The 26539-nt window shown below is 47.2% G+C and overlaps 2 protein-coding genes across 2 annotated transcripts in view; one reads left to right on the top strand and one right to left on the bottom strand.

Moving 5' to 3' along the window:
• LOC308154170 (protein TANC1-like) overlaps positions 1-13026 on the top strand; it is a gene marked incomplete at both ends in the record, with an annotated part of 50485 nt that extends 37459 nt beyond the window's left edge. Inside the window, 14 exons of the mRNA XM_080527344.1 lie at positions 458-652; positions 922-1003; positions 5009-5142; positions 6258-6381; positions 6651-6826; positions 7027-7159; positions 7624-7653; positions 7985-8076; positions 8452-8598; positions 11082-11182; positions 11448-11634; positions 11857-12186; positions 12268-12428; positions 12549-13026. Of these exons, the coding sequence (XP_080383470.1) occupies positions 458-652; positions 922-1003; positions 5009-5142; positions 6258-6381; positions 6651-6826; positions 7027-7159; positions 7624-7653; positions 7985-8076; positions 8452-8598; positions 11082-11182; positions 11448-11634; positions 11857-12186; positions 12268-12428; positions 12549-13026 (2370 nt within the window). The remainder of the gene's footprint in view (positions 1-457; positions 653-921; positions 1004-5008; positions 5143-6257; positions 6382-6650; positions 6827-7026; positions 7160-7623; positions 7654-7984; positions 8077-8451; positions 8599-11081; positions 11183-11447; positions 11635-11856; positions 12187-12267; positions 12429-12548) is intronic.
• A 785-nt stretch (positions 13027-13811) lies between these two features.
• On the bottom strand, positions 13812-24155 carry LOC308152519 (WD repeat, SAM and U-box domain-containing protein 1-like; the record flags this gene model as incomplete). Its single annotated transcript, XM_080525517.1, is given in 12 exon segments — positions 13812-14710; positions 14898-15032; positions 16114-16293; positions 19802-19825; positions 20471-20485; positions 20792-20898; positions 21219-21382; positions 21385-21451; positions 22043-22136; positions 22469-22555; positions 23118-23311; positions 23758-24155. Coding segments are annotated over 12 exon segments (1617 nt in total). The 3' UTR covers positions 13812-14558.
• Positions 24156-26539: the final 2384 nt, after the last annotated feature.

The raw sequence follows: 26539 nt of genomic DNA, 5'->3' as shown, positions 1-26539 counted from the left end.
CAAACATTCTATAATAAACAGATATCATTTCTAGAATACATTCACGGAAAAAAATGTTGTATTGTTATCCTATCTCAGCCTTGTCTTATATCCAGCACTCGAATTGGGGGGGGGGGGGGGGGGGGTGAGGGGGGATGGCATCCCCCCTGAAATAAAAACGGTCAAAATCATCCCCCTTCTAAAACTGCCATCCCCCCTTTCCATCCCTTATGTCATTGTATAAATGAACGTGGTATTACTGCTATTTCAATATTTAGTTTTGCGCATATTGAGTAAAATACTGTGGGTGAGGGGGCACGCACACATACAATGACATTTTTACCAAGCCACTGACACTGAAGTCACTGACGCTGCGGGGATGCTAAAATTGTCCCCATATGACAAAATCCACCATCCCCCCTGATTTTCTTTTACAACTTGAGTACTGCTATCTAAGCGTGTGTTGTCCCTGCGTCAGGTGAGCCACGTCGACAAGAGCGGCCAGTGTGCCCTGGTCCATGCCGGGCTGAGGGGCCACCCCGACATCCTCCACTACCTCCTGACTCAGGACTGGGGTCTGGAGACCCCCGAGGACCCCCAGCACCACCGCACTGTGAAGAACCAGGCCCTCCAGCAGGCCCTGACCGCCGCCTCCAGCATGGGACACACACACGTACGCTACAAACACATTTCTGCAGGAACGAAAAAGCTTTAAAAGCTTTTAAATCAGGGGGCCGTGTTGTGAGATGTTAGATACAACATGAATGTCTATGCAGGAGATTTCCCTTCAGACGTCAGTGATGTTGTGTGTCCTTCAAAGAGGGGCCTGCGGGGGATGCCTTTTCTCATTCCCGTTCTATGCATTTACAATGAGCCCGTCCTCCAATTGTCTACCTCCGGTAGCCTCCCTCTGACGTCAGTGTTGTCGTCCTCGTACTGTAGGTGCTGAGCAGCTTGCTGGAGCAGAAGGAAGAGGAGCTAGCTGTGCAGATAAACGGTCACGACACTCTCTGGGGAGAGACCGGTACGTTCCCTCCCCTCTCTCTCTCTCTCTCTCTCTCTCTCTCTCTCTCTCTCTCTCTCTTTGTCTGGCTACCTTTTTCTCTTGAAAGGTGGTCAGCACTTAGTAGCCAAAGTTAAAAGGTTGTTGTTGACTCATGACTTGACCAGGACAAGAAAACAAACTGAGTTCCAGTTATGACTGAACATAAGTGAACTTATGTTGACCGCATGCTTCTGTCTTGGTACCGTGCGGGGCAGATGGTCAGGCAGAAGGAGGGACAAAGTGCTATTTGGTGTTGTGCAGTATACTGTAATTGATCTACTTATCCTACCTACGTACTGTATGTGTGCAGGTTTTGCACTATTTGTATGATTTTAGTAGTACAGTATAATGATGAATATCATATGGTTGATATGATTGTCAGTTGTGATTATTTGAGTGATAGAGAGGCGCGTTCATCAAGGTTCAGGTTGTATTGAGCCTGGTTGGAGTGTCTATAAAGCGTGTGTTATCCAATAGCGATGCTCTCTCGGAGCTGTCCGAGTATCTGGTGTAAATCCCAGAAGGCATGAACTCCATCTCCTAAGAGCAGGAGAAGAGAAGTCTGGCTTTTATCCATTGGACTCTAATGCAATCACCGGTGTCTTGACGGCTCCCATGGAAGCCCAGTGGCTAAAGGAAAGCACTCTGGAGTGAGACTTGGTACCTGAAAAACAATTGCTGCCGTGAAAAAATCCTGATTGAAAAAAAAGAACTCTCTGTTTAGTGAATCAATATGTCTGATTAGGATGTTTTTGTGGCGAGTCCAAAAAGAAACTGTTTCACAAAGTCGATTCAAGTGGCCTGATTGGGTGAGAAAGACCAGAGCAGCTGACTTCCAAACCTGTTTTAGTGGTTGGTCAAGGTCATCGTTTGGGTACAATTTTCTGCATTTTTTGGCATCGACAAATCCCTCTACGATGTGTCTGTGTCAGACTCAAAACGTGTTTGATACTATTCGTAATTCCATTCCATGCATTACAATGAGCACCGCCCTGGTATGCATGTACAGCATATATGAAGATTTTCAGGTATGCTAATCTATTCCGCTGGAAAAACATCTGAGAGCCCCGCCGCTTGTCATATCCAGTGATACGTTCTCTATGGAAATGCTTTCCTGTTTGCGTCTCAGCTCATTACTGCGGGTAAATGAGGATATTCTCCTTTGAGGGCAGTAGCCTGCTGTTGCTGCTGCTGTGTGTGTCTCCTCTGTGTGTCCTCTGTGTGTGTGAGACGCCGGTCGTGAGCTACAGTACATCAACATACCCTGCTGGGAAGTGTTTGACACATGCTCACAAGGGGACCTTATTCAGACTTTGTCCAATTACGCACACCCGTAATTCATTCCCATTCATATGAAAAATATGTGGGGGGGAAATGGATACGTATTTAGACCTCTGCTGCGACCTCACCGACTGTGCACCTGCTTAACTCGGAAATGGGGGGCGTTCCGTTTGAAGAATTTTTAATTGGAACCTTCTAAGCACTCGTCTCCTGACGGCCAACAATAATGACCTATTAGTTTTATTTTGAATAGCTTTTTAGCTCCGTAATCCCTTTAAAAAGCTTGTGCCTTTTAATTGTACAATGTTGGCTAAATGTTATTCAGATTAAATCTGTAGGATACTATAGCTACAATCAGGGAGCTCATATGTAATCACTTGTTAATTTTTGGTGGAGAATACACACAGCAATATTGTAGCTTGTTCAGTAGCTAGTAAGCACATAAACCATTGTAGTAGCAACCCCAATGGATTGACTGTTTAGTGTGCGTTTGGTTTGGTCTTGGGAGCCACCATGTACTTTGTACTCTAGGGACATGTCCCATGACAGGTCACAGTTTATTTATGAGAATCACACAGGTGATCAGGAAGTAGACCAACAGTACACAGGTGATGGGAGCATGACGGTTGATAACATTCCTACCAGAAGTAGTGGACTGTCTATGGCATGGAATACCATGAACCTCCACCAGGGCCGGCCGCTGGCATAAACAGTCTATGTCATCCATAAACCGTCTGTCATCCATAAACAGTCTATGTCATCCATAAACAGTCTGTCATCCATAAACAGTCTGTCATCCATAAACCGTCTGTCATCCATAAACAGTCTGTCATCCATAAACCGTCTGTCATCCATAAACCGTCTGTCATCCATAAACCGTCTGTCATCCATAAACAGTCTATGTCATCCATAAACAGTCTATGTCATCCATAAACCGTCTGTCATCCATAAACCGTCTGTCATCCATAAACCGTCTATGTCATCCATAAACCGTCTATGTCATCCATAAACCGTCTGTCATCCATAAACCGTCTATGTCATCCATAAACCGTCTATGTCATCCATAAACCGTCTATGTCATCCATAAACCAAGGTATGTGGTTGTTTAGGGCCACAACCGCTTGAGGGGGGCCACACTTTTGCCATTGATTTAGTGCAAGCTACCATCCGTCAATCAAAAACTCAGCTACTCCGTTTGATTTCTACTGCCACGAGCCTTCCCTGACACTGATGATCCCTGTTGAAAACAGAGATAAAGACTCAATAGCTTCTATGTTGAAACAGAATCAAAGGTTTTCAAAAACATCCCCAGCCACAATCTTTTTTTTTATATAATCAGGAGGAGGAGGGAGTATTTTGGCCTAAGAGATCTGGCATTAGGGAAGTGAGATGATGAGTGTGTGTGTGTGTGTGTGTGTGTGTGTGTGTGTGTGTGTGTGTGTGTGTGTGTGTGTGAGAGTGTGTGTGTGTGTGTGTGTGAGTGTGTGTGTGTGTGTGTGTGTGTGTGTGTGTGTGTGAGTGTGTGTGTGGCAAGGTGAGGTGTCCCTTGGGGGCAGATGGGTAGGATGAACACTCCTCCCACCTCCCACAGATGGATGGATCTTATGACATCGCCACCCCCGTACAGCCAGACGAATGATGTCACGGCTCCTGTGAGACTCCCAAGGTGAAGCAGAGGTTGAGACATTAATAGTCTCTGTTGGAATACCCTTGAACACCCTGGTTCATACGTAACTACTCTGTAACATATAACACATAACTCTATTCCTACATCCTTTCCTTGCAGGAAATTACTGATCTGGGAAAACCAATGTCAGCTTTTCCACTGCATTGCTTTCACCAATCCAAATCGGTGAAAGCGATGCAATGGAAATAAACATCTGCCGACACACAGTGATTACTACAGGGAAGGTGAGGCAGGAAGAGGGCCTTCCTTTTCCACATTGTTAGACAGGAACAGGGCCTCTATCTCTGTCTGATCTTAACACCTAACAGCCAAGAGCTGTGTGGACTGGGCCAGCTGTGGCCATGCTGGCCCGATGGTTTGAGGCAAGATGGCTTTCCCCTCAGGAGCAGCTGCAGGACACAGCCTACCTCTGACAGTGGTAGCTAAGTGACTCAGAGCCTGCTGGCTGAGCCTCTGATACAGAACAAAGAGCAAAGAGCAAAGAAGTGTCGTGTGGGTTCACGCTGGCAGGCCACAGTGAGAGGCAGCTCCTCCATTTCAAAGGCAGAGAGTTCAGGAGAGTTCTGGCTGTTTTACACTTCATAGTGCTTCAGAGTCCCAGGTGTGTGGCTGACACCTTCTCTTCTCCTTGTCCTCTTCCTATCTCTCCCTGTTTCTTTGTCTCTCTCTCTCTCCTCCTTGTCCTCTCTCTCTCTTCCTACCTCTCTCTCTCTCTTCTCCTCATCTTCTCCCTCTCACTCCCTGTCTCTTTGTGTATCTCTCAAACTACCTCTCTCTCTCGCTCTCTTCTTACTTCTCTCTCTTCCTATCTCTCTCTCTTCTCCCTGTCCTCTCTCTCTCTTCTCCCCGTCCTCTTTCTCTTCCTACCTCTCTCTCTCTCTCTCTTATCCCTGTCCTCTTTCTTCCGACCTCTCTCTCTCTCTCTCTTCTCCCTGTCCTCTCTCTCTCTTCTTACCTCTCTCTCTCTTCTCCCTGTCCTCTCTCTCACTTCCTACCTCTCTCTCTCTCTCTCTCAGCTTTGAGTGCTGCCGCGGGGCGAGGGAGGATGGAGACGTGTGTGTTTCTGTTGGAGCAGGGCGCCACCGTGGAGCAGGTCAACCGCCGGGGTGCGGTCCCCCTCTTCAGCTGTGTCAGACACGGACACACCCAGGTGAGAGGCTACCCCACACACACACAGGTGAGAGCTTACCCCACACAAACACAGGTGAGAGGCTACCCCCCACACACACCCACGTGAGAGGCTACCCCACATACACACACACAGGTGAGAGCTTACCCCACATACACACACACAGGTGATAGGTTACCCCACACACACACCCAGGTGAGAGGTTACCCCACATACACACACACAGGTGAGAGGTTACCCCCCACACACACCCAGATGAGAGGTTACCCCACATACACACACAGATGAGAGCTTACCCCCCACACACACCCACGTGAGAGGTTACCCCACATACACACACCCAGGTGAGAGGTTACCCCACACACACACCCAGGTGAGAGGTTACCCCACATACACACACCCAGATGAGAGCTTACCCCCCACACACACCCACGTGAGAGGTTACCCCACATACACACACCCAGATGAGAGGTTACCCCACACACACACCCAGGTGAGAGGTTACCCCACATTCACACACCCAGATGAGAGCTTACCCCCCACACACACCCACGTGAGAGGTTACCCCACATACACGCACCCAGGTGAGAGCTTACCCCACATACACACCCAGGTGAGAGCTTACCCCACATACACACCCAGGTGAGAGCTTACCCCACATACACACACGCAGGTGAGAGGCTACCCCACACACACACCCAGGTGAGAGCTTACCCCACATACACACACCCAGGTGAGAGCTTACCCCACACACACACCCAGGTGAGAGCTTACCCCACATACACACACCCAGGTGAGAGGCTACCCCACACACACACCCAGATGAGAGGCTACCCCACACACACACACAGGTGAGAGGCTACCCCACACACACACACAGGTGAGAGGCTAACCCACAGAAATCCTCACTGCCAGTGAAGTCACCTTGTCAGTCAGCCACAGAGAGCAACAGTCTGTGTGACAACTTGATGTCACTTTCCTCACACTTCCAGCTTTGCAGTTCTCAAGCAGGTGTGTTACTGAGTCTCCCTCTTCCCCCTGCCCCCCCCCTCTCTCTCTCTCTCTCTCTCTCTCTCTCTCCCTCTATCTCTCTCTCTCTCTTTCTCTCTCTCTCTCTCCCCCTCTCTCTCTGTCAGGTGGTAGAGCTGCTCCTGCAGCGCGGTGCAGACATCAACACCAGTGACAAGCAGGGCCGTAGTCCTCTCATGGTGGCTGCCAGCGAGGGCCAACTGGCCGCCGCCGACTTCCTGCTATCAAAGGGTGAGACTCGAAACCAACGACCCGATGTTCCTTACAGATCCTAAGCATTTTGGAATCCAAAAAAGTTGATATGCACATCACCCTAATATAGTTAGTGCTGGGCCATCAAAATGACTGATCAAAAATAATAAAGAAAAGCCTACACAATCTGCTGCTCTAAAGTACTTTATTTCATTACTGTGCAGGGCTTGTGTTCCTTACCCTGGTCCGTGTGTCTCAAGTCGCAGCTGAGTGAAGCGTGTGTGTGTGTGTGTGTGTCTCTGATCCAGGTGCCAGCCTAGCCTCCACCGACAAGGAGGGCATGACCGCCCTGAGCTGGGCGTGTCTGAAGGGTCAGAAAGGCGTGGTGCAGCTCCTGATGGAGCAGGGGGCGGAGATAGACCACCCGGACAAGAACGGACGCACCCCGCTCGACCTGGCCGCCTTCTACGGCGACGCAGACATAGTGGGTTTTTGTCACAGTTTTTTCTCGTTTCACCCTGCTGGATTAGGGCCTAAAAAAGATTTCATGCAGATCAAGACTAGGGTTAGGGTTAGGGTTAGTGACCGTGGTTGTGGTGGTGATTAGGGTTAGGGTTAGTGACCGTGGTTGTGATTAGGGTTAGGGTTAGTGACCGTGGTTGTGGTTGTGGTTGTTTCCTCCAGGTGCAGTGCCTGGTGGAGAAGGGGGCGGTGGTGGAGCGTGACGACCACAGCGGGACCAGGCCTCTGGAGAGAGCCGTGGGCTCCAGGAACACCGCCGTGGTGGTCACGCTGCTGAAGAAAGGGGCCAAGCTGGGTGAGTTCAGCCCCCCCCCCCCCTCTCTCTCTCTTTCTCTCTCACTCTCACTCTCACTCTCACTCTCACTCTCACTCTCACTCTCACTCTCTCTCTCTCTCTCTCCCTCTCTCTATCCCTTTCTCTCTCTCTCCCTCCTCCGTGACTTTGTGATCGGAAAAAGTCTCTGAGATGTCCTGGGTTCAAGCCCCGTCTCTCAGTCTCTCTCTCTTCCGTCCTTCCTCTCCTCCGTTTCCCTGACTACGTGTTTCCTACTGTGTCCATAAAAAAAGGAAAAACTCAAATACAAAAGGAGGGTGGAGGATTATGAGTGTGATGGTAGAGGATGGTGTGTGTGTGTGTGTGTGTGTGTGTGTCCTAGTTTGAGAAAGTGCAGGTAACAGTGCACCGTACCATGCTCTCCTTTTATAATACCTCCTCCCTCTCTCTCCCTCTGGACTGCTCTCATTTTCACCTTCTAAAAGGCTACAGAACCTCTCCTTATGATCGATCGGGTCATTTCGACCCTGTATCAGAGACTTTGGCAGTATTGCCTGTGCTGTGCTGTGCTGTGTGTGTGTGTGTGTGGCCCCCATCCTCTCTCACCTTCAAAGAGAGAGAGAGGGAGAGATAGAAAAAGAGATAGAGAGACAATGGCATGAAAGGGTAGAGGATTCTGTATGAGAAGGATTCTAAAGTATGTGTAAGGTATGTGTGTGTGTGTGTGTGTGTGTGTGTCTCTCCCTTCAGGTGTGCGTGTGTGTGTGTGTGCGTGCGTGCGTGCGCGTGCGTGCGTGCGTGTAGCCCCCTCTCCTCTCTCATGACCTTCCCCACCTCCGTCACCAGGTCATGCTACGTGGGCCATGGCCACATCCAAACCAGAGGTCCTCCTCATCCTCCTGCAGAAGCTAATGGAGGAAGGAAACCTGCTCTACAAGGTGGGCTGACAGCAGAGACAGAGAGGCCTAGGCTTAGATCTCCCTCCAGCAACAAACCCCCTAAGCTCCACCGCCAGTTGAGGATGCAGCAATTGTTCAAGGCTATTGCTAGCTACTACTGTTTTGAATATACCAAGGGACTCTTTTCTATTGACTGCTGCCTGGGAAGGGGAATGCATTATGCAAGTGTGTGCATGTGTATGTGTGCGTGTGTGTGTGTGTGTGTGCGTGTGTGTGTGTGTGCGTGCGTGCGCTTTGTTCTGGGGATGTGTGTTTCTGGTTGATGAGTGTGCACTTTTGGCTAGTGTCAGTGAGTGCGTCACTCAATCAATGCCCCCCCCCCCCCCCCCCCCCCCGCTCTCTCTCTCTCTCCAGAAGGGGAGGATGAAGGAGGCAGCCCAGAGGTACCAGTACGCCCTGAGGAAGTTCCCCCGCGACGGCCTCGGAGACGATCTGAAGGCCCTCAAAGAGCTGCGGGTCTCCCTCTACCTCAACCTCTCACGATGCCGCAGGAAATCCAACGTGAGTGAGACCCTCCCTCCACGCCACCGCCGCTCGACATACAGTCCACTCCATAGAAATGAAGTGAGGAAGTGCACTCCATAGAAATGAAGTGAGGAAGTCCACTCCATAGAAATGAAGTGAGCGTCGAAGCCCACGCCTTCGATTGCCAGAGGGGAATGTAAAATAGTTAGTGTACAAAGTTTCGATTGCAATCTTCTTGCAAGTTTCTTTATTGCAATTGCAATAAAGGACTTAATAAAGGCTCTCTCCGTCACTAGCCTCGCCGAATGTCCTGCACACTGACAGTTTATGTTGGATGCCCTTTCACGTTGTGGCCGCTCAACTAAGGCACCTCACTAGACTCTTAATGTCAACTTAGCTGGGACTCTATTATACAAACAACCAGTTAACAAGAGATCTCAATGGTCACTTCCTGTAAGATAGAGTGGCTCTCTATCTTACAGGAAGTAACAGTACAAATTGCTGAATTCTCTTGCCACACAGAGAGTGATTGTGTAAACACATGTAAACATAATAAGTGGTCACGATTTGAACCAACGACTGTCATCATCATTTCAAACCAGTTTTACTAATCAGTCTGTCTTGAAATCCATCTACAGAAACACACTTCATACAGTCTTGTTGAGTGTACACATATCTGGAATGTAAAGTCACTTCATGTACGCCCATTTTTTCACGGTAATGGCTGTCCTATAAATTGTATTTATATGGCTGGGCTCCCTGTAATTTCATAGAGTTGGAGTGTTTACCTGAAATACTATAAAGTCATGAATAATGAATAGATGTGTGTGTTTGTGGCCCGGGGCGAGTGATGTAAGCCACACTGGTAATAGCAGAGGAATAATAGGAGACTATGTAAAATGTCATCCCGTGGGTCGCTCAGGGAGATGAATAATGGAACGGATAGGGAAGATGTGATAAGGTCATCCTCTCCCATATAATGGGGTAGGCTCACACACACATATACACTCACACACGCACGTGTGCACACACACACAGTCACACAGTCACGGGCACACACACACACGCACACACACACAGTCATGCATGCATGCACGCACACACACACACACACACACACACACACTCACACAGTCACACAGTCATGCACGGGCACACACAGACACACACACACAAACACAAGGACACACGCATGCACACTGTCGCTCACTCTCACACACACGTGCTGAGGAGAAAGGAAAGGATTTTTGCCTCCATTCATGCTGGCAGGGTCCAAATATGATCAGAACGCGATAGGGAGACGAATTATATTATACCGTCATTAAACATTCAAGAGCATATTCAGAGCTTTAGATTCAAGGCTGTAAGCTCGCCCTCCCTCTCAAGGACAGAATCACAATGTGTTTGTCTCATTAAATACTCACCTGAGAGGGGGGTGATGAGGGCAGCTAAAGCTTATTGAAAAACTCTCTAGGCATACTAGATAGCTTTTGTACTCACACACACACATATACACAGATCCACAGACACACACAGATCCGTACACAGATCCACACACACACTTACACATGTATACACACACACACACACATATATCTACTCACACTTACATGTACACACACATGTGCACAGAGCCACACACACACACACAGCATAAGGCCAGTAGAAAGTGGTTATGAAAACACCATTACAGTGCGTCAGTTTTCATCTCCCGACATGTGATTGATGCAGTTATTTTTAGACCAGCCGAGGAGCTATGACCACCCTACTGGAGGATCCATTAAGAAACTGGGGCGCAGACGTACTTACCAAATAACAGCTATTAACCACTCCAGTTAAGCAATGCTGATTGCTAATTCAAGTCACTTAATTGCAAAGTGCAGCCTTCCCGTGGATTCAGACAGCATTCAGAAGTGCTTTCACAAACACATTACTTTGGCTAATGACCTCAAGCTGTCTTTTCTGTTTCATGAGATTTCCAGGAGGGACTCAATTCGCAGCAATGGGAGGCGGCTGGTGATCAGAAAATAACTAGCGTGGAAATTCTCTCTTGAATCAAGAAAAGAAAACTAGTAGTGACACATTAATCCACTTAAGGACAATACCGAACTTGAATCCAGTTTGAAGCGTCAAAAGAACAATTATGAGACCATGATGCATAGGCCTTTTCACCTCAGAAACGTCACACATTGGTTATTATATTTAGTATTTTGGAGCTTACCATACTGTACATAGCTACCTTAACTGTACATAGCTTACTACTATCCTCTCATGTATATAGCGCTAACTACCATACTTGCCATACTGTACCTATCACTATCAATATTATGTTTTATATCACTGTCTATTTGCACTACTGGTTAGATGCTAAACTGCATTTCGTTGTCTGGTACTTGTACTCTGCAATGACAATAAAGTTGAATCTAATCTAATCTAATCTAATTTTAAATATGGAGCAGACCTGGGTGTAAAATGTAATGAGTGAATCTCAGCTACCTTCAAATGCCCTTTCACTGCAGGACTTTGGCATAGCTGAGGAGTTTGCCACCAAGGCCCTGGAACTGAAGCCTAAGTCCTACGAGGCGTTCTACGCCAGAGCACGAGCCAAGAGGAGCAGCAGGTTGGGCCCAGCAGCTCTCTGGGTGTTAAAGGGAGAATCACAGTCAATTCGTGACCATAAAAATTATCCTTCTATAGAATAATGAATACTTGAATGAAGTAAACGTTAACTGAATTGACAATTAGTAGAACCCCCCCCCCCAGCCCTAGTAAGTGTTATCTAGCTGTGTGTGTGTGTGTGTGTGTGTGTGTGTGTGTGTGTGTTTGTTTCTGTGTGTGTGTGTATGTGTGTCTTATGACGTGTGTATCTCCTCTGGCCCTCCCAGGCAGTTTGCGGCGGCGCTGGCAGACCTCCACGAGGCGGCTCGTCTGTGCCCGACCAACCGGGAGATCCGACGTCTGCTGACCCGCGTGGAGGAAGAATGCCAACAACAACAACAACAACAACAACAACAGCAGCAGCAGCCTCCAATCCCACCTCAGCACCCCAGCCAGGACCCCCACCGCCCCCCAGCAGACCACTGCTCCTCCCTGGGAGAGAGCAGCCCCGACACACACAGCAGGACGGACCTGGATGATGACGACGACGATGATGATGGGGAGGAGGAAGAGGAGGAGGGAGAGGAAGAGCCCTCACAGCGTAAGAAGGGCGTCCTGGAGTCCTGGCCTCAGAACCCCTACGGGCCCAACAGGACCCTCCCAGTCCCGGGTTCTCTGGCTTTGGGTTCCCCTCAGGATCCTAGGCACGGTTCCCCAAAAGAGGGCTCGGCGCAGAACCAACCGTCGCAGGCCAAGCAGGGCGCCGTCGTCCTCCAGAGCGGCAGGCACAGTCAGAGCCACCACGCGCCTAAGACCAAGCAGCACTGCCACTCCCTGCAGCCAGGGGGCAGGGTAGCGGGTAGGCCCGTCTCTCTGTGCGCCCCCTCTAGCCCCCTGCCCGGCCGACACATCTCCACCACCCTGAGACCCAGTCCCGGCCTGGGCATTGACATCAGCCCTCCGCCCCCCTCCTCCTCCTCCTCCTCCACAGACCACTCAGGGCTGGGCACTGCCAACCACCACCACCACCACCACCCCCACCACCACCACCTCCCCCACCCCCACCACCACCCACCCTGCTGCTCCTCCTCCGTGCTTCCCTTCCAGGCCCACTCCTCCAGCCTCTCCAGGGCAGCGGCAGCAGACAGGCTCCCGGCCCACATGGTGGTGCCCTGTGTGGACGGGCCCAAGGTGGCGGGGCTCCTAGCCGGTAAGGAGGTGAGGAGGGAGACTGCTGTTGCTGTCCCCTCCGGGCTGGCCTGTCAGACGTCAGGCACCAGGGGCTCCAGCTCCGGCAGCAGCGGGGGGGGAGGAGGAGGAGGAGGAGGAGGGGGGGGAGGAGGGACCCTGTCGGACGGCGGCAGGACGCTGGAGACGACGCGCACCAGGAGCGGCAGCGGCGGCGGCAGCAGCACCAAGACCAAACCCGAGCTCAAGCCCCGGCCCTTCATGGGGGTGATGGACAAGGCGGTCCGTGTCCAGGGTCAGCAGCCTTCCCCCGGACTGGGCAGGCAGCAGCAGGGACAGGGGCAGCAACCCCTCCAGCCCCCTGGAGGAGGGCCAGAGAGCTTTAACATGGCTGCTATGGACATCCAGGGGTTAGGAGGTGAGTTCCAGCAGCAGCAGCAGCAGCAGCGTGTCTCATACCAGGAGCAGCTGGGCCAGACCAACGGGCAGCAGCAGGTAGTCAGGGAGTTGGGAGAGAGGTTCTACCACAGGGAGGCCAGGCCGGCCGCAGGCCTCCAGCTGGCCTTCCCAGACCCAGACCCAGGCAAGCACAGGCAGGCCGGCCTCACCAGGGACAACCCTGCCCTCCACATGGCCCCCATCAAACCTAAACGCTCCTTTATAGAGTCCAACGTCTGAATGGACTTTCATCCCCTGTACACACACACACACACACACACACACACACACACACACACACACACACACACACACACGGCAACACTCCTAGCTACAACCGACAGTGGACCATGTTCCAATTCCATAGCAAGTTTCTCTCCGAAAACAAGTAGAGGTCTGTGTCGCACTGTGTTTTTAAGACTAGCGGAGTTGTAGAGTTGAACTACGGTAATAAGGCTATTTTGCTTTCGCTTAAGCATGCCAACAACAGCTCCAGTAAGCCGATGACTGCACAGAAACCGTGGCACTATCTACCCAACACAATAGAACATTAGCACAGCGTCTTGCGAAGGGAAATTATGTAATTATGACGTAACCATCTTTAGGCAACACAAAAGGGTTTGATACTGACGGTTTGATCAAATAACTGGCTACTGATAGGCATTCCTATTGAAAAAGGATATTTATAGATTTGTATATGCAGCGTTTATAAATTCTATATTTCTCTCTTAAGTGGTGATACTCTTTGTCCGTGTAAGTCTGCTCAACGTGAACTGGTTCAAAATGGGTTCATTGACGGTTTCTGCACCTTTGTACATTTGATAAATAATCCTATTAGAGAGAGGTAGAGAGAATAACTATTGTACCTGCTTGTTGTTGCAGACAGTCCATGTTCATTTATTTATTGCATCGATGGCTTGGTCGATTGTTAGAGCAATCTATTTTACTTACTACCAGTTATTTATGCACAGCTGAGAGAGACATGTTCATTGAAAGTCCATGGATTTATTGAAGAACGTGTGTGCAACATAAACAGTTTACAGCAAGGAACAGGGGAGCTAGGGACGATATCGGTCACTTGGGAGACAGACCACATATTCTACATGTCTGTTATGGCAACAATGTACTACAATGTATGTTCAAGCACTACTATCATTATCCTCATGGGGAAATAAAAGCTCTATTGAAAACCAACCTTTGTTCTCTTCCACAATCACATTCAGAATCCCATCAGTAATAAGGAGTGTATCTGTTGTAATGGTTTTATCACAAAAAAAAAAGATATTTTTAAAGATGTGTAAAAAAGATATACACTACATAGCCAAAAGTATGTGGACACAATTGTGGTCTGTGGCTGTTTTTCATGGTTTGGGCTAGGCCCCCTAGTTCCAGTGAAATCGTAATGCTACAGCATACATTATGTGATTCTAGAGAATTGTACGCTTCCAACTTTGTGGCAACAGTTTGGGGCCCTTTCCTGTTTCAGCAATACAATGCACAAAGCGAGGTCTATAACGACTTTGTTTGCCGAGTTTGGTGTTGAAGAACTTGGGTGTGATGTTCAGGTGTCCACGTACCTTTGGTGTAGTGTATCTCTTCTGCTATAAATATTTATAATAAAGAAGAAGAATATAGACATTCCAGATTTCATTCCAGGAAAGGAAGTACAGACAAATGCTTTAAGGATTTTGCACAGGGTATTACATATCTACATTAAATTAACCAAATTTTGTTCAAAATTGAAGTATAGATAGTCTTTGGATAGAGAGATGCTACTGGCTGGTCTGCCACCGCCCGATAGCCATCTTCAGGGTGCGGTTGGGCGTCAGCAGAATGGTCTGTAGGGGCAGATTGGTCATCGGGCTGGAGCGATTCTTTGTGTTGATCCAGCTTTCAATCGCCTCTCTCTCATAGGAGTATCCATCTGGTAACAAAACAAAGAGTGTTTTTTGTTGTTGTTTTGCATATTAAACAAAAACAGGCTTTGATTGCACAGTTTTAGAAGCATTTGTTGTCGCATGCATACCATATTGAGAGAAATAACAAAGAGAGCTTAAGGCACAAATGAGTTGTGTGGGGGGGGGGGAGGGGTGGTGCTGAGCTGTTCCCACCTGCAGCCATGACAGGGTCCTTCATCAGCTCCCTGGTGATGGGGCACAGGAACTCATCAGGGACGCCCGTACACGCTGATGCCCCCTTCAGCTCCTCCACCTTCCTCAGGACCTTGCCCCGCAGGCCCACCGACTCTACATGATTACACGTTATAGAAAGCAGCCAATCAGTGTGTGCGTGCAGAGTTTTTCCTGAGTGGTAAAAAAAACCCTGCTAATGCTAATGGACCTTAATGAGGGGTAAAATGGAGAGAACAGAGAGAAGAGATAAAAGGAAGCTCAAATGAACAGAGAGAAGAGATGAAATGGACTCTCTCCATCTGCCAGGTGGGTTACAGCTGGAGTAGTCATCGACAAAATAACTACCTCAGTGAACGAGTTGAAAAAATAACCAACATTCACGTGGGTCAAGCAGTTTGCCGTTAACTATAATCCTTTCAAAGACATTTAAAATTCCTTTACAATATTTAAGAGATCAGATCCCAATAAACCAAAAATCCCTACAAAATCTAATTTTCAGACAGATTTGGGAATATTTCAGACAAAATTATAATAGATGTAAGCCAGATGGAAGCTGGTATGTTACAGGAAATGTATTTTGGGGTCTGTGATTGTGTTATGTAATGGTTCAGCAGTCTTAAAGCAGATTACACACCATGTGGCGGAAAAGCCATAGCACACTTGTACATTACCACCTAACATTATTTTATTTAAATTAAATTAGATTTTACTATTCATTCTTTTATCAGTGTTTGCTTGTTTTCTTTTGTTTCTACCCATTCCAAAAGTTACAATTCTGAATGAACCCATCTAAAAATACTGTGTGTGATCATATGATGATATGCACTTCAATTTATCAGGTGCAAGACAGAAGGACATATCAAAGGAACAAAAGGAATGTCTGTGTTTTGATTTCGAAACGTTGTCTGGTTTGTGCGTCTGAATTAAATCACCATGAAACATACAGTACTAGAGTTGCGGACATTCCTTTTTTCTTTTATCACATGATGTTTCCATTTTGTGGTCAAACCACATACAGTACTGCATAACTATTACAGCAGCATCAGTGATGGAGTACATATTAAGAGAGTGACAGATAATCATTTCACCAATACATTAGCACTGGTATGCCTGTGTGTGTGTGTGTATGTATGTGTGTAAGTGTGTGTGTGTGTGTGTTAGACATCCATCCGTTGTGGTCCTGCGTGGTCCTCACCTATGTGGAGCTCTGAGGCCAGGGTCTCCTTGTTCATGCTGAGGAGCTCAGGCCCATCTATGTTGTTGGCCTTGAAGGTGACCACCAGCGCCTCCAGGCCCTCCTCACACAGCCAGGCCGACACATCGCCCTCTGACCAATCACTCACCAGCAGCCTGGAGTGACTGGCCAATGACTTCCCTGAGGGACACCCAAACAGGAAGTCCTTTCCCATCAGTATTATTATTTTTTTGTAATCAATTATTTATTGCAAAACAGTACACTTGAAAAACTCACATTATTACACCAAACAAAATAAGTGTCTGTCCTGATTTTATTTAATTTTATCTTACCCCACTATAAACACATGAGTAACCCCCCCCCATGGCGATAACATTAAGATAAGATAAGAGTATGGGTGTGCCACTTTAACTGAGAGTGAGTAGCCTTCTCTACAGCCAGCCATACTGATAAAAGAGAGGACATTATAGGGCCCAGCTTAGATTTGGATTGTTTAGTAGATAGACCTGAGTACACTAAGTCCTGTAACCGGTGAGGGGAAGCCAAATTTTCCTCTATCGCTCGCCATGAAACCGATGCATTACAATCTAACCAGGTTGATAAAGGGCGCAGCACATACGCCCAAAAATAAATTTTAAAATTGGGCACAGCTAGACCTCCATCCTGTCTGCTGCGCTGTAGAGTGGATAGTTTTAAGCGAGGGCGCTTGCCTTTCCAAATACATTTTGATATAAGACTATGGATCTTGTCCCAGTAACCCTTGGGAGGTGAGATTGGCAACATATTGGAATAAAAATGTACCCTGGGAAGAACATCCATTTTGACAATGGAGACACATGCTTGTAGGGAGAGTGGATGAAGTGACCATCTATTCATGTCTGCCTCCACTCTGCTTAAGATGCCTTGGATGTTTTTTTCTGAATACAGAGAGGGAAAGATATCTACCCCAAGGTATTTAAAATACTTAACGACTGGAATGTGAGATGGTAGGGTAGATGGATCAAGAGAAGTACTGAGAGACATTAATGAAGACTTGGACCAATTGATCTTGTAGCCTGACAGAGTGCCAAACTCTTCAAAAGTGTCCAACACTCTGGGAATGGATGCTGGAGCCTTATCCATATATAACAGAATATCGTCGGCGAATAATGAAATGTGGTGTGATGTATTAAAAACTTGATAGAGGAGATAAGAGGGTGTTGCCGAATCTTTTGAGCTAATGGCTCGAGTGAGAGACAGAATAGGATTGGCGAGAGCGGACATCCCTGCCTAGAGCCCCTTGAAATTTTAAAAGAAGGTGAAATGATATTTCCTGTAGTGACCATAGCTGAGGGGTTTGAATACAAAACTTTGATCAATTTAGTGTAGTCTGAACCTAAGCCAAATTTGTCTAGTACCAGCCACAGATAGTCCCATTCCAGCCTGTCAAAAGCTTTTTCAGCGTCTAATGATAGGACTGCACATGGAGACTTAATATCCTGAGAGAAGTGGAGTACATGGAGCAATCTACAAATATTGTCCGCAGCTTGGCGAGTTTTTATGAAGCCTGTTTGGTCATGATGAACGAGTTTGGTCATATGCACATCAAGTCTAGAGGCCAGCACCTTGGCATAAATCTTTACATCGGCATTCAAGATTGATAATGCTCTGTAGCTGCTACAGAGGGTGGGGTCCTTGTTTTTAGGAGGAGAGATAGAATGGCAGAGTTGGCGTCCCTATTGAAACACCCTTTCTCAACAGAAGTAGTAATCATGTCTAACATGAATTGGCCTAACACATCCCAGAAGGTAAGGTAGAATTCAGGAGGGATGCCATCCCAACCCGGCGATTTACCCTTCTTCATCTTTTGAATAGCGTTTATCAGTTCCTCCAGAGATATTGGAGTCTGCAGCTGGTCAGATTCGTCCTTATTCAGGGAGGGAAGATCTAGGCTCTGCAAAAAAGTTTTACAATTGTACTTGTCTAGAATGACCTCGGAAGAATATAGCTTACAATAGAAGTTACGGAATTCAGAGTTAATTGCTTTGGGGTCGGAGATGGTATCATGAGAATCACTAGGCTTGATAGTTGATATAGTTGAGAATTTTTCGTCGTGTTTCAGTCTAAGGGCTAGGAGGTGGCTAGGTCTGGGGCCGTTAAAATTATAATTTCGTCTAGTCTTATGGATTAAGAATTCAGCTCGTTGTCTAAGAAGAGAGTTAAGTCCTAATTTGGTAATACGGATATTCCGGTCCCTGGTTTCAGAGAAAGATATCTGCTGCTGTTTGTCCAGTGTTGCAAGATCGGATTCCATCTCATCAATTCTGCCCAACCGAGTCTTGTTAAGGTGGGATGAAAAAGATATTGAATAGTTCCTGATACACCCTTTCAACGCATACCAAAAGATACGGGGGTCATCAACACTACCAAGATTCTCAGATACAAATTTATCAAGCTCGCTCCTAAAATAAGTACAATAATCAATATTTTTCAGAAGAGTTGTATTGAAGCGCCAGCGTGATGCTTTAGTTGGTGTATTAGTCAGTGTGACCATAATGACACAGTGATCAGAAAGTGGACAAGGAAACATTAATGCATCATGTAATTCAGAAATGGATGGAGAAATGAAAATGTAATCTATACGCGAGTATGTTTTATGTCTGTTGGAAAAGAAGCTGTATTGTTTAACCGAGGGGTTAATAACTCTGAATGTGTCCAGGAGGTTAAAGTCTGATATAAAACGTGACAGAAAGGCCGATGCTGAATTTTGGGAGTGAGAATGTTGGTCCTGAGGATGTGAGCGATCTACGGCAGGGTCCAGGGTCGCATTCATGTCCCCACCCATGATCAAAGCATAATCTTGCAACTCTGACATTATCACTGACAGTTGTTGGAAAAACTCTTTGTCAAAAGGGTTGGGGGCATAAACAGACAAGAACGCCAGCTTTCGCCCAGCAATAATGGTTTTGATCAGTGAGACCCGCCCATCAGCACTGCCAGACTTCTCCAGAACATTTATAGATAGGGAGCGTTTTGTTACAATAAGAGAACCACGGGATTTGGAATTATATGAAGCCGACGCTGCTATACAGTAGTGTCTGTTAGCAAAACGACGTACATCAGCTGCTTTAAGATGTGACTCCTGTACAAATGCTATATCAACCTTCTTCCTATTGAGGTAATCTAGACATGCCGCACGTTTGATCGGGCCATTTAAACCATTCACATTCCAGCTGGCTATTTGAAGAGTTGTCATACTAGATGAGAGTTGGGCTGTGTAGAAAGAGGGGCAACAGTAGGAATTACCCACTCCCTAGAAATGAACAACAGGAGTAGACCTGTGGGTCTGGTAAACAAAGACAGTACATCAGCATGGCCGCTAGCTCGTTTGTCTCCACTTCGTCTTGAGAAGATTCTGGGTCAGGAGAGGATGGCTTGGACTTTCTTGTATGCGGCATTTTGAGCTATGAGTTGTTAAATAACATTTACTGCATCAGAATTATTAAATAAAAGTTTACTATGAGTAGTTTCAAAATAAATAAGGGAAATAGGGCAGGAGCGAGCGCGCTAAGCAGCCATCTCTTCTGCAGGTCACGTGACTCCTCCCATCAGTATTATTAAGACTATAAGAAGACTTTTAAAAAAGACATGAAATGACTACATACATGGGATTTCACTGAGTATAAACTGCATGAGTTTGTCTCCCTACCTTCACACGACGATGCGGCTCCGCCTGGAAAACACAACGTTAAATACGTTTACTTTTATACACGTTAAAAAATACACAGTGAATGGTGGAACATTGGCGATTTGTCAAACGACTAGCCTCTCTCAGGGCCGTGTGCAGACTGAGATCAACTACAGGGCCCTCCGCATCTGTCCCTTCACCTTTGGTGCCCTGAAATAGGGGGGACGGGGGACGGACTACTGTATGTACAAACAGTGTTGTCATTTATAAATGGTGAAACCATTTACCATACAAATAAAAACGCAATTTAAATAAAAACTCATAGTCTCAAAAACATTCGGAGTAAAGAGCCATCGGAAGCCATCACTTACGTAGGGCACTGTATACCATGACGAATGAGAGGGAAACCTCTGTGAAGCTTTAATACAGTAAACCACAGGACAAGCCAAAAACCAATTCAGCTCTCAGCAGGCAGTGATTCCATAGAAAGGTTGCCTGGAACCGGCAGTGACGGCCCATTCCCATTATTCCAGGGAACCAACACCACGGTTGGCCCCCCCTCTGCTGATAAAGCCTCCTTTGATATCAGTGGGACCTCAGGGTCTCCTGGGGAGACCATCAATACCTGACCGCGTTCAAACACTGACGGACCTTCTGGAAGTGGTGCAGATAAGGAGGTCGGAAACTCACCAGATTTTGATTTTTCTTCATTTCCAATGAACCACATATGGGAGAGACGTGCACACAGACACACATAATTACAAATGATGAAACCACAATGCATAAAGCAGATCTTATGCATATACTGTACAGTCAACAATCATCATCAGTCCAACAGTTACAAGGTCTGTGTTTCTGTGTGTGTGTGTGTGTGTGTGTGTGTGTGTGTGTGTGTGTGTGTGTGTGTGTGTGTGTCTGTGTATATATATATGTGTGTGTGTGTGTGTGTGTGTGTGTGTGTGTGTGTGTGTGTTTATGTGTGTGTGTGTGTGTGTGTGTTCTAATACCCACCATGACCACTGTGTCCGTCCTCTACTCTCCAGATGTTGACGGTCTTGTCCATAGAGCCAGTAGCCATCAGCGGCGTGGTTGGAGAGAAGGTGCACGCTGTCACATACCTACAGCAAAGGATCATGGGAAAACATTAAAAAAATAACCCTCCTGGCTTCCTCCCACCCTTCCTGGGTGTAATCATAGGAGGAGGGGGTTCACGTTAAAAGAACTCAGGGGGCCATGGAAACAGGGAACTTTACTGCAGGGGAGGCTGGTGGAGGTAGAAATTGTGAGGATGGTATCCATGCATTACAATGAAGGATGGCATCATTCCTCATTCCATTCCATGCATTACAAGGAACCCATCCTCTGATTTCTACCTCCTCCAGCTTCCATTGTTTTACTGTATGTAAAGGCGACTGTATGTGAGTCTGCAGGAGCTTACCTCTCATGCTGGTTTAATGTGTAGAGCAAGGCACCGTGGCTCTGGAAGGATAGAATCATGACAAGTTCAGTAGAAGAAGACGATGCCAAGGATTTCAATTGTGGAATTGGCAGCATGAATGGCTTTGACGTGTACACATCGACATACATAAACAGCTTAACTGAAAATGACATCGTAATACCAAATGATTGAGACTTACAGCACTATACACCGTGACAGTTTTGTCCACAGAGCTGCAACAAAGTCAAAAGACAAGAGATAAAACACATCATTTACTGTTATTCATTGTTACTTCTTTCTTTCGTTTGCACTGTGTTGGTTTTAATCAGTTCTTTTCCACTGTACAGCACTTTGAGCTGCATTCTTACAGTATGTATGAAAGGTGCAATATAAATAAAGCTTATTATTATTATTATTATTATTATTCATTAATAATATTATTCTTATATATCATTCAGGATTAAAAATATATCTCTTTTCACCCTAACACAGTAATACTATTACTATATAACATCAGTATTATATAGTAATAATGTAGCCTACAGTATGTTCAAGGAACAGTATAACAACAAGGAGTGAACAAAGGGGAAAAGTTATACACAACTCCCTTTAGTGGTAGAACAGGGTAGTCCCATGAATTAATACATATATTGGGCCGGTTTCACAGACAAAGCTTAAGACTAATCCTAGTCCTAAAAAAGTATCTTCAATGGAGATTTTACATTGAAAATATGATTTAGTTCAGGACTAGGCTTAAGCCTTGTCTGTGAAACCAGCCCATGGTGTTTTTCTATGTTATGTCTGTATGATTGGTTCCGGCTTACCCAGACACAAGCAGCTGTCCGTCTAAGGAGAAAGCACAGGAGAGCACAGGGGCAGACTGGCCCGTCAGAGTCTGAAGCAGCTGCATCTTACAGCCTGCGGGTCAGAGGGATGGATAGAAGAGAGCACAGTCTTAGCTTGATCACTTATCAGTACATATCCACCAGTCATCTACATGATACTGTCACGGGCTGAGTTTCACAAAAAGCTTCTTGGCATGAAGATCATCATTGTAGGCTATGGACAAAAGAGTATCTCAGTGCTACGAAGGTTTCGTGAAACTCACCCCAGTCTATGAATACAAAGGGTACATCCACTAGCTAGTTTGTAAGTCTGAAGTCAACCATGTCGATGGGACTTGTGTGACGTGTGTGTGACGTGTGTGTGTGTGTGTGTGTGTGTGTGTGTGTATATATATGAGGACATACTTCCTGTGTTGGATATGGAGACGCTCCACATCTTCAGTTGACTGTCCTGCCCACAGGAGGCCAGAGTGAACTGCACCACACAGCCGTCTGAAAGACCCAGGATCACTCAGTTAGCACATAGCACAATAACACACCAGCTCTCACTGCCGAAACAACCTCTGGCACGGAGACTCTGAGACAGAGAATCCACCAATATCCCATTCATGGGTCAGACAAAATGTCTTGATGCTGCCAGTCATGGCAAAGATGCTGAAGAGCTTTGATACAGAATTACAACATGTCTAATTTGAACATGTCGTTTCCCCACATGATAACTTATCTGACATCGATACAAACCCTATCCTGTTCGATCAGATCAAGGTTTATTGATCAGGGCAAAAGTCCTCAATGGTCAACGGTGGGGATGGGAATCGAGAACCGGTTCCAGTTGACAAATTGTTCAATCCATCGGAATAGTACGCCTCCAAGGTTATCGATTCCTTTTATCGCTGCCGGCATGTTTTTCTGACAGTCGCGCGTTGAAAAAACTCATGCGTCAAGGTAATAGAAACATCAGACACATCCAGAGACAGTACTCTCTGCGGGAACACAGTCTGACTCTACGGGCACAGCAGACAAAGACAGAGAGAGGACAGGGCTCATCACTCACTCTCCCCACTGAGGATCTTAGGAGCGAAGCAGCAACACGTCACCCCCAGGTCGTGAGCGTTCTTCTCTGCATGGAGCTGGTTCATCTGAAGGTCCCACACCCGGAGGTCTCCGTAGGTGGACCCGCTGACGAACACCTGTCCACAGGGGGTGAATGAGCATGCCACCATGGTGGTGTCACTCACCACCCCTGTCCTGTTGATAAACAGACAACCAATCATTAGCACCACCCAGCAGGAGACATCAAGGCTCATCAAGATTGAAACATTGAGTGTTGGAATAACCGCGGAGATCAGGGGAGGCAGAAATCGGAGGACGGGCTCATTGTAACGCACAGAGTGGAATGAGGAATGATTTCAAACACACGTTTGATACCATTCTTCATTCCATTCCATGCATTACAATGAGCCCATCCTCCGATTTCTACCTCCACTAGCCTCCCCTGGTGAAGATGAGATTCCTTGTTGAGAACAGAATAGCATGTACTAGTGACATGCATGAAAAATACTTTTAAAATCAGCACAAATTGTGTTTTAAACGTTACAGCCTATGGCCCAGAGTTTAAATGAACAGGTTACAAATTGTATACAGCTTAGGGGCCAAGTTGTGAACACCAACCAAACACCACCAGTCAAGTTCACCTGCGCAACGTTTTAGTGGGGAAATCCCAAAGTGCCAAGGTGCCATCAGATCCACCCGAAACCAGGTGTGAAGAGTCGGGCGAGAAGGCGCACACCCTGACCGGACTTCGACCTGGGTGCTCCAGCACAGCCTCGATATCACCTGTGGCGGTCAACCATACCACCGTGGTTCCGTCTGTCGAACATGAGGCTAGGAACTGACCACAGGAGCTGAAGCAACAACAGTGGACGCCGTAGCCGTGGCCTGACAGAGGGGAGTAAGGAGCCTCGGAGAAGTCTCGGGTGGAGTAAACTCGGATGGTTTTGTCCGCTGAACAGGTGGCCAGCAGCGTCGCGGAGAACGCGCACCAGTTGATATCATCACGATGGTCTTGCAAGGTGCAGATTAGAGACACCATTTGGATTTGATTGTGGGGGTTTTTGTAACTCCTTCTATAATACAATAAAGGTGCATTAGAAACATACACCATGCATGTGAGAACAATGCTGTGTAAACACCTGCTGTGTAAACAAACCACACCTGGAAACCTAGAACTTCCTGTTTAGTAGTTGTACAGTACCGGTACTAGTAGGCTATGTTACATTAGCTACATGGTTATTGCTGACAAATTCCTTTCACCTATTCTAATACAACTTTCACCGTCTTTTGAGGTATATTCGTGATCCAGACCTTCTTGGAAAATAATTGAATGCAAAAAAATAAAACATATTGAAATATCTGGTTTCGTGCGTTATTTTTGGTGACCAGTAGATGGCGATTAGTTATTATTGTTACACAAAGCATAGCAAGTTGATTTGATAGATTTTATAAGCAGCGACTGATCGCAATTTTCCAGCGCCATCACATTTTAGACACGCAGTGACCACCAACAAGGCTTGTGAATGTGATCTGCAATAAGTATGAGGTCTTCGATCGAACGGTGTGTAATCACAGTCCAAGTGAACCATTGTGACTACAGGAAACCTTACAGTGTTATTTGCCCTAACAGAATATTTCCCCCATGTCGAGCACATCGTTGCATACCTAGCTAACTTGAAAGAAACATTGGAAACCAGCTTATTTTTTTGTTCAAGCAAAAGTAGAATGTATAGGCTCTTACAGAAAATAGGTCTTACCTCTGGTCAATGTTTACTTCCTGTCTCACGCAGACCAGCTGATCGTGATGTCAGAGAGTGAGGTCATTGGTTAGGCCTCGTTCCATTTCTGCCTCCCTCAACCTAGCTTGTCCTTTTGGGTGGTAAACTCGACTTCACTCAACCATAATGCTATAGGCCTATTGCTTATTGCTATTTACTTTAAAGTGCTTTGGAATACGGCACTAAGTGCAGTCCATTTAGAATTAATGTGTTAAATGTACTGTATGTGCTCCCCCCCTCACAAGTTAGTGTGTGGATTGATGGCAAATTATTTGAATTTAATCCGTTTTAAATTGAGGCTATAACAAAACAAAATGTGGAAAAAGTGAAGTGGACTGAATACTTTCCAAAGGCACTGTATATGATGTGAAAGCAGCTATTTGCTGTGTTCTGTAGTCAAAGGGACTGTGAGTTTAACTCACCAACTAGTGTTTTATGTGGTAGGCTATTTATGTTATGCACACCTTGAAACTGGAAAAGCCAAATGTGGTGGAACCCCAGAGAAACAGAGACAGAGGCCAGGAGAATATATAATGATTTATTATGGATGATATAAACAAAGAAATAGGCCCTACACTAACTAGTGGAAAAACAAACATAAGGTGTGATGCAGGCGATAGTTATGGGGTGTGTAATTATACTATGTGTGTGTGCGTGTATGAGGTCAGGGGTGTTGTATTATGTGCTGCGATACTACCCTAGTGAGCAAAGTCCGAGATCCTTTTCGGGCCAGGGAGAGTGATCCATGAGAGAGTAGTCCAGAGGGGAGTCCAGGGGTCGAGCCAGGGAGGGAAATCCAGATGAGAGTAGTCAGAGGGGGTCCATACAGAAAGTTATGTCCAAGCGTTGGATCTCCGTCTGTAGCAGGGTTAAGTAGGCGGCTGTCCAGGTGGTGATTGGGACAGCTGGGCTGAAACGTAATAGCCCACACCTGCTGCAAACAGAGCCAGAGATCCGGCCCACTCAATCCGGCCGGGAGGGGGCGCCAGAACGAGGCTCACGGGGGCGTGTCGGATTAGGAGGCACAACAGTACCCCCTTCCTCAGGGGAGGCACCGGACGACGGACCCAGGGCCCCGGGGTTGGCTCGGTAGAAATCCTCCAATAAGGACGGGTCGGCGAGATAGGACGCAGGCACCCAAGTCCGGTCCTCGGGCCCGTAGCCAACCCAGTCCACTAGGTATTGAAACCCGCGACCCCGGCGGCGGACCTCCAGTAGTTTGTTTACCGTCCATACCGGGTCCCCATCATCCAGGACACGGGGCGGCGGCGGAGCCGGGCTGGGGGAAGACAAAGGGCTGGCGGCCACAGGTTTAAGCTGGGAGACATGGAACACCGGGTGTATTTTGAGGGAGGGAGGAAGGGTCAAACGTACCGCCGTGGGGTTGACGATACGGTCCACGGGATAGGGACCAACGTACCGGGGGTTGAGTTTCCGGGTGGAGGTTTGGGAGGTCTGGAGGGGCAGGTCCCGGGCCAACAGCCAAACCCTCTGACCTGGCTGGTAGTCAGGGGCCGGCACCCTCCGCCGGTTCGCGCTCCGCCGGGCGCGCTCGGTGGCGCGGAGCAACGCCGCCCTGGCGGTCCTCCACACGTTGCGACACCGGCGGAGATGGGCCCTGGTGGTTGGGACCGCCACCTCCAGC

This window comes from Nansenia antarctica (assembly GCF_963989245.1).
Source record: "Nansenia antarctica genome assembly, chromosome: 3".
Taxonomy (NCBI): domain Eukaryota; kingdom Metazoa; phylum Chordata; class Actinopteri; order Argentiniformes; family Microstomatidae; genus Nansenia; species Nansenia antarctica.
The sequence above is the reverse complement of the archived record's forward strand: the minus strand, read 5'-3'. Positions and strand labels throughout refer to the sequence as shown.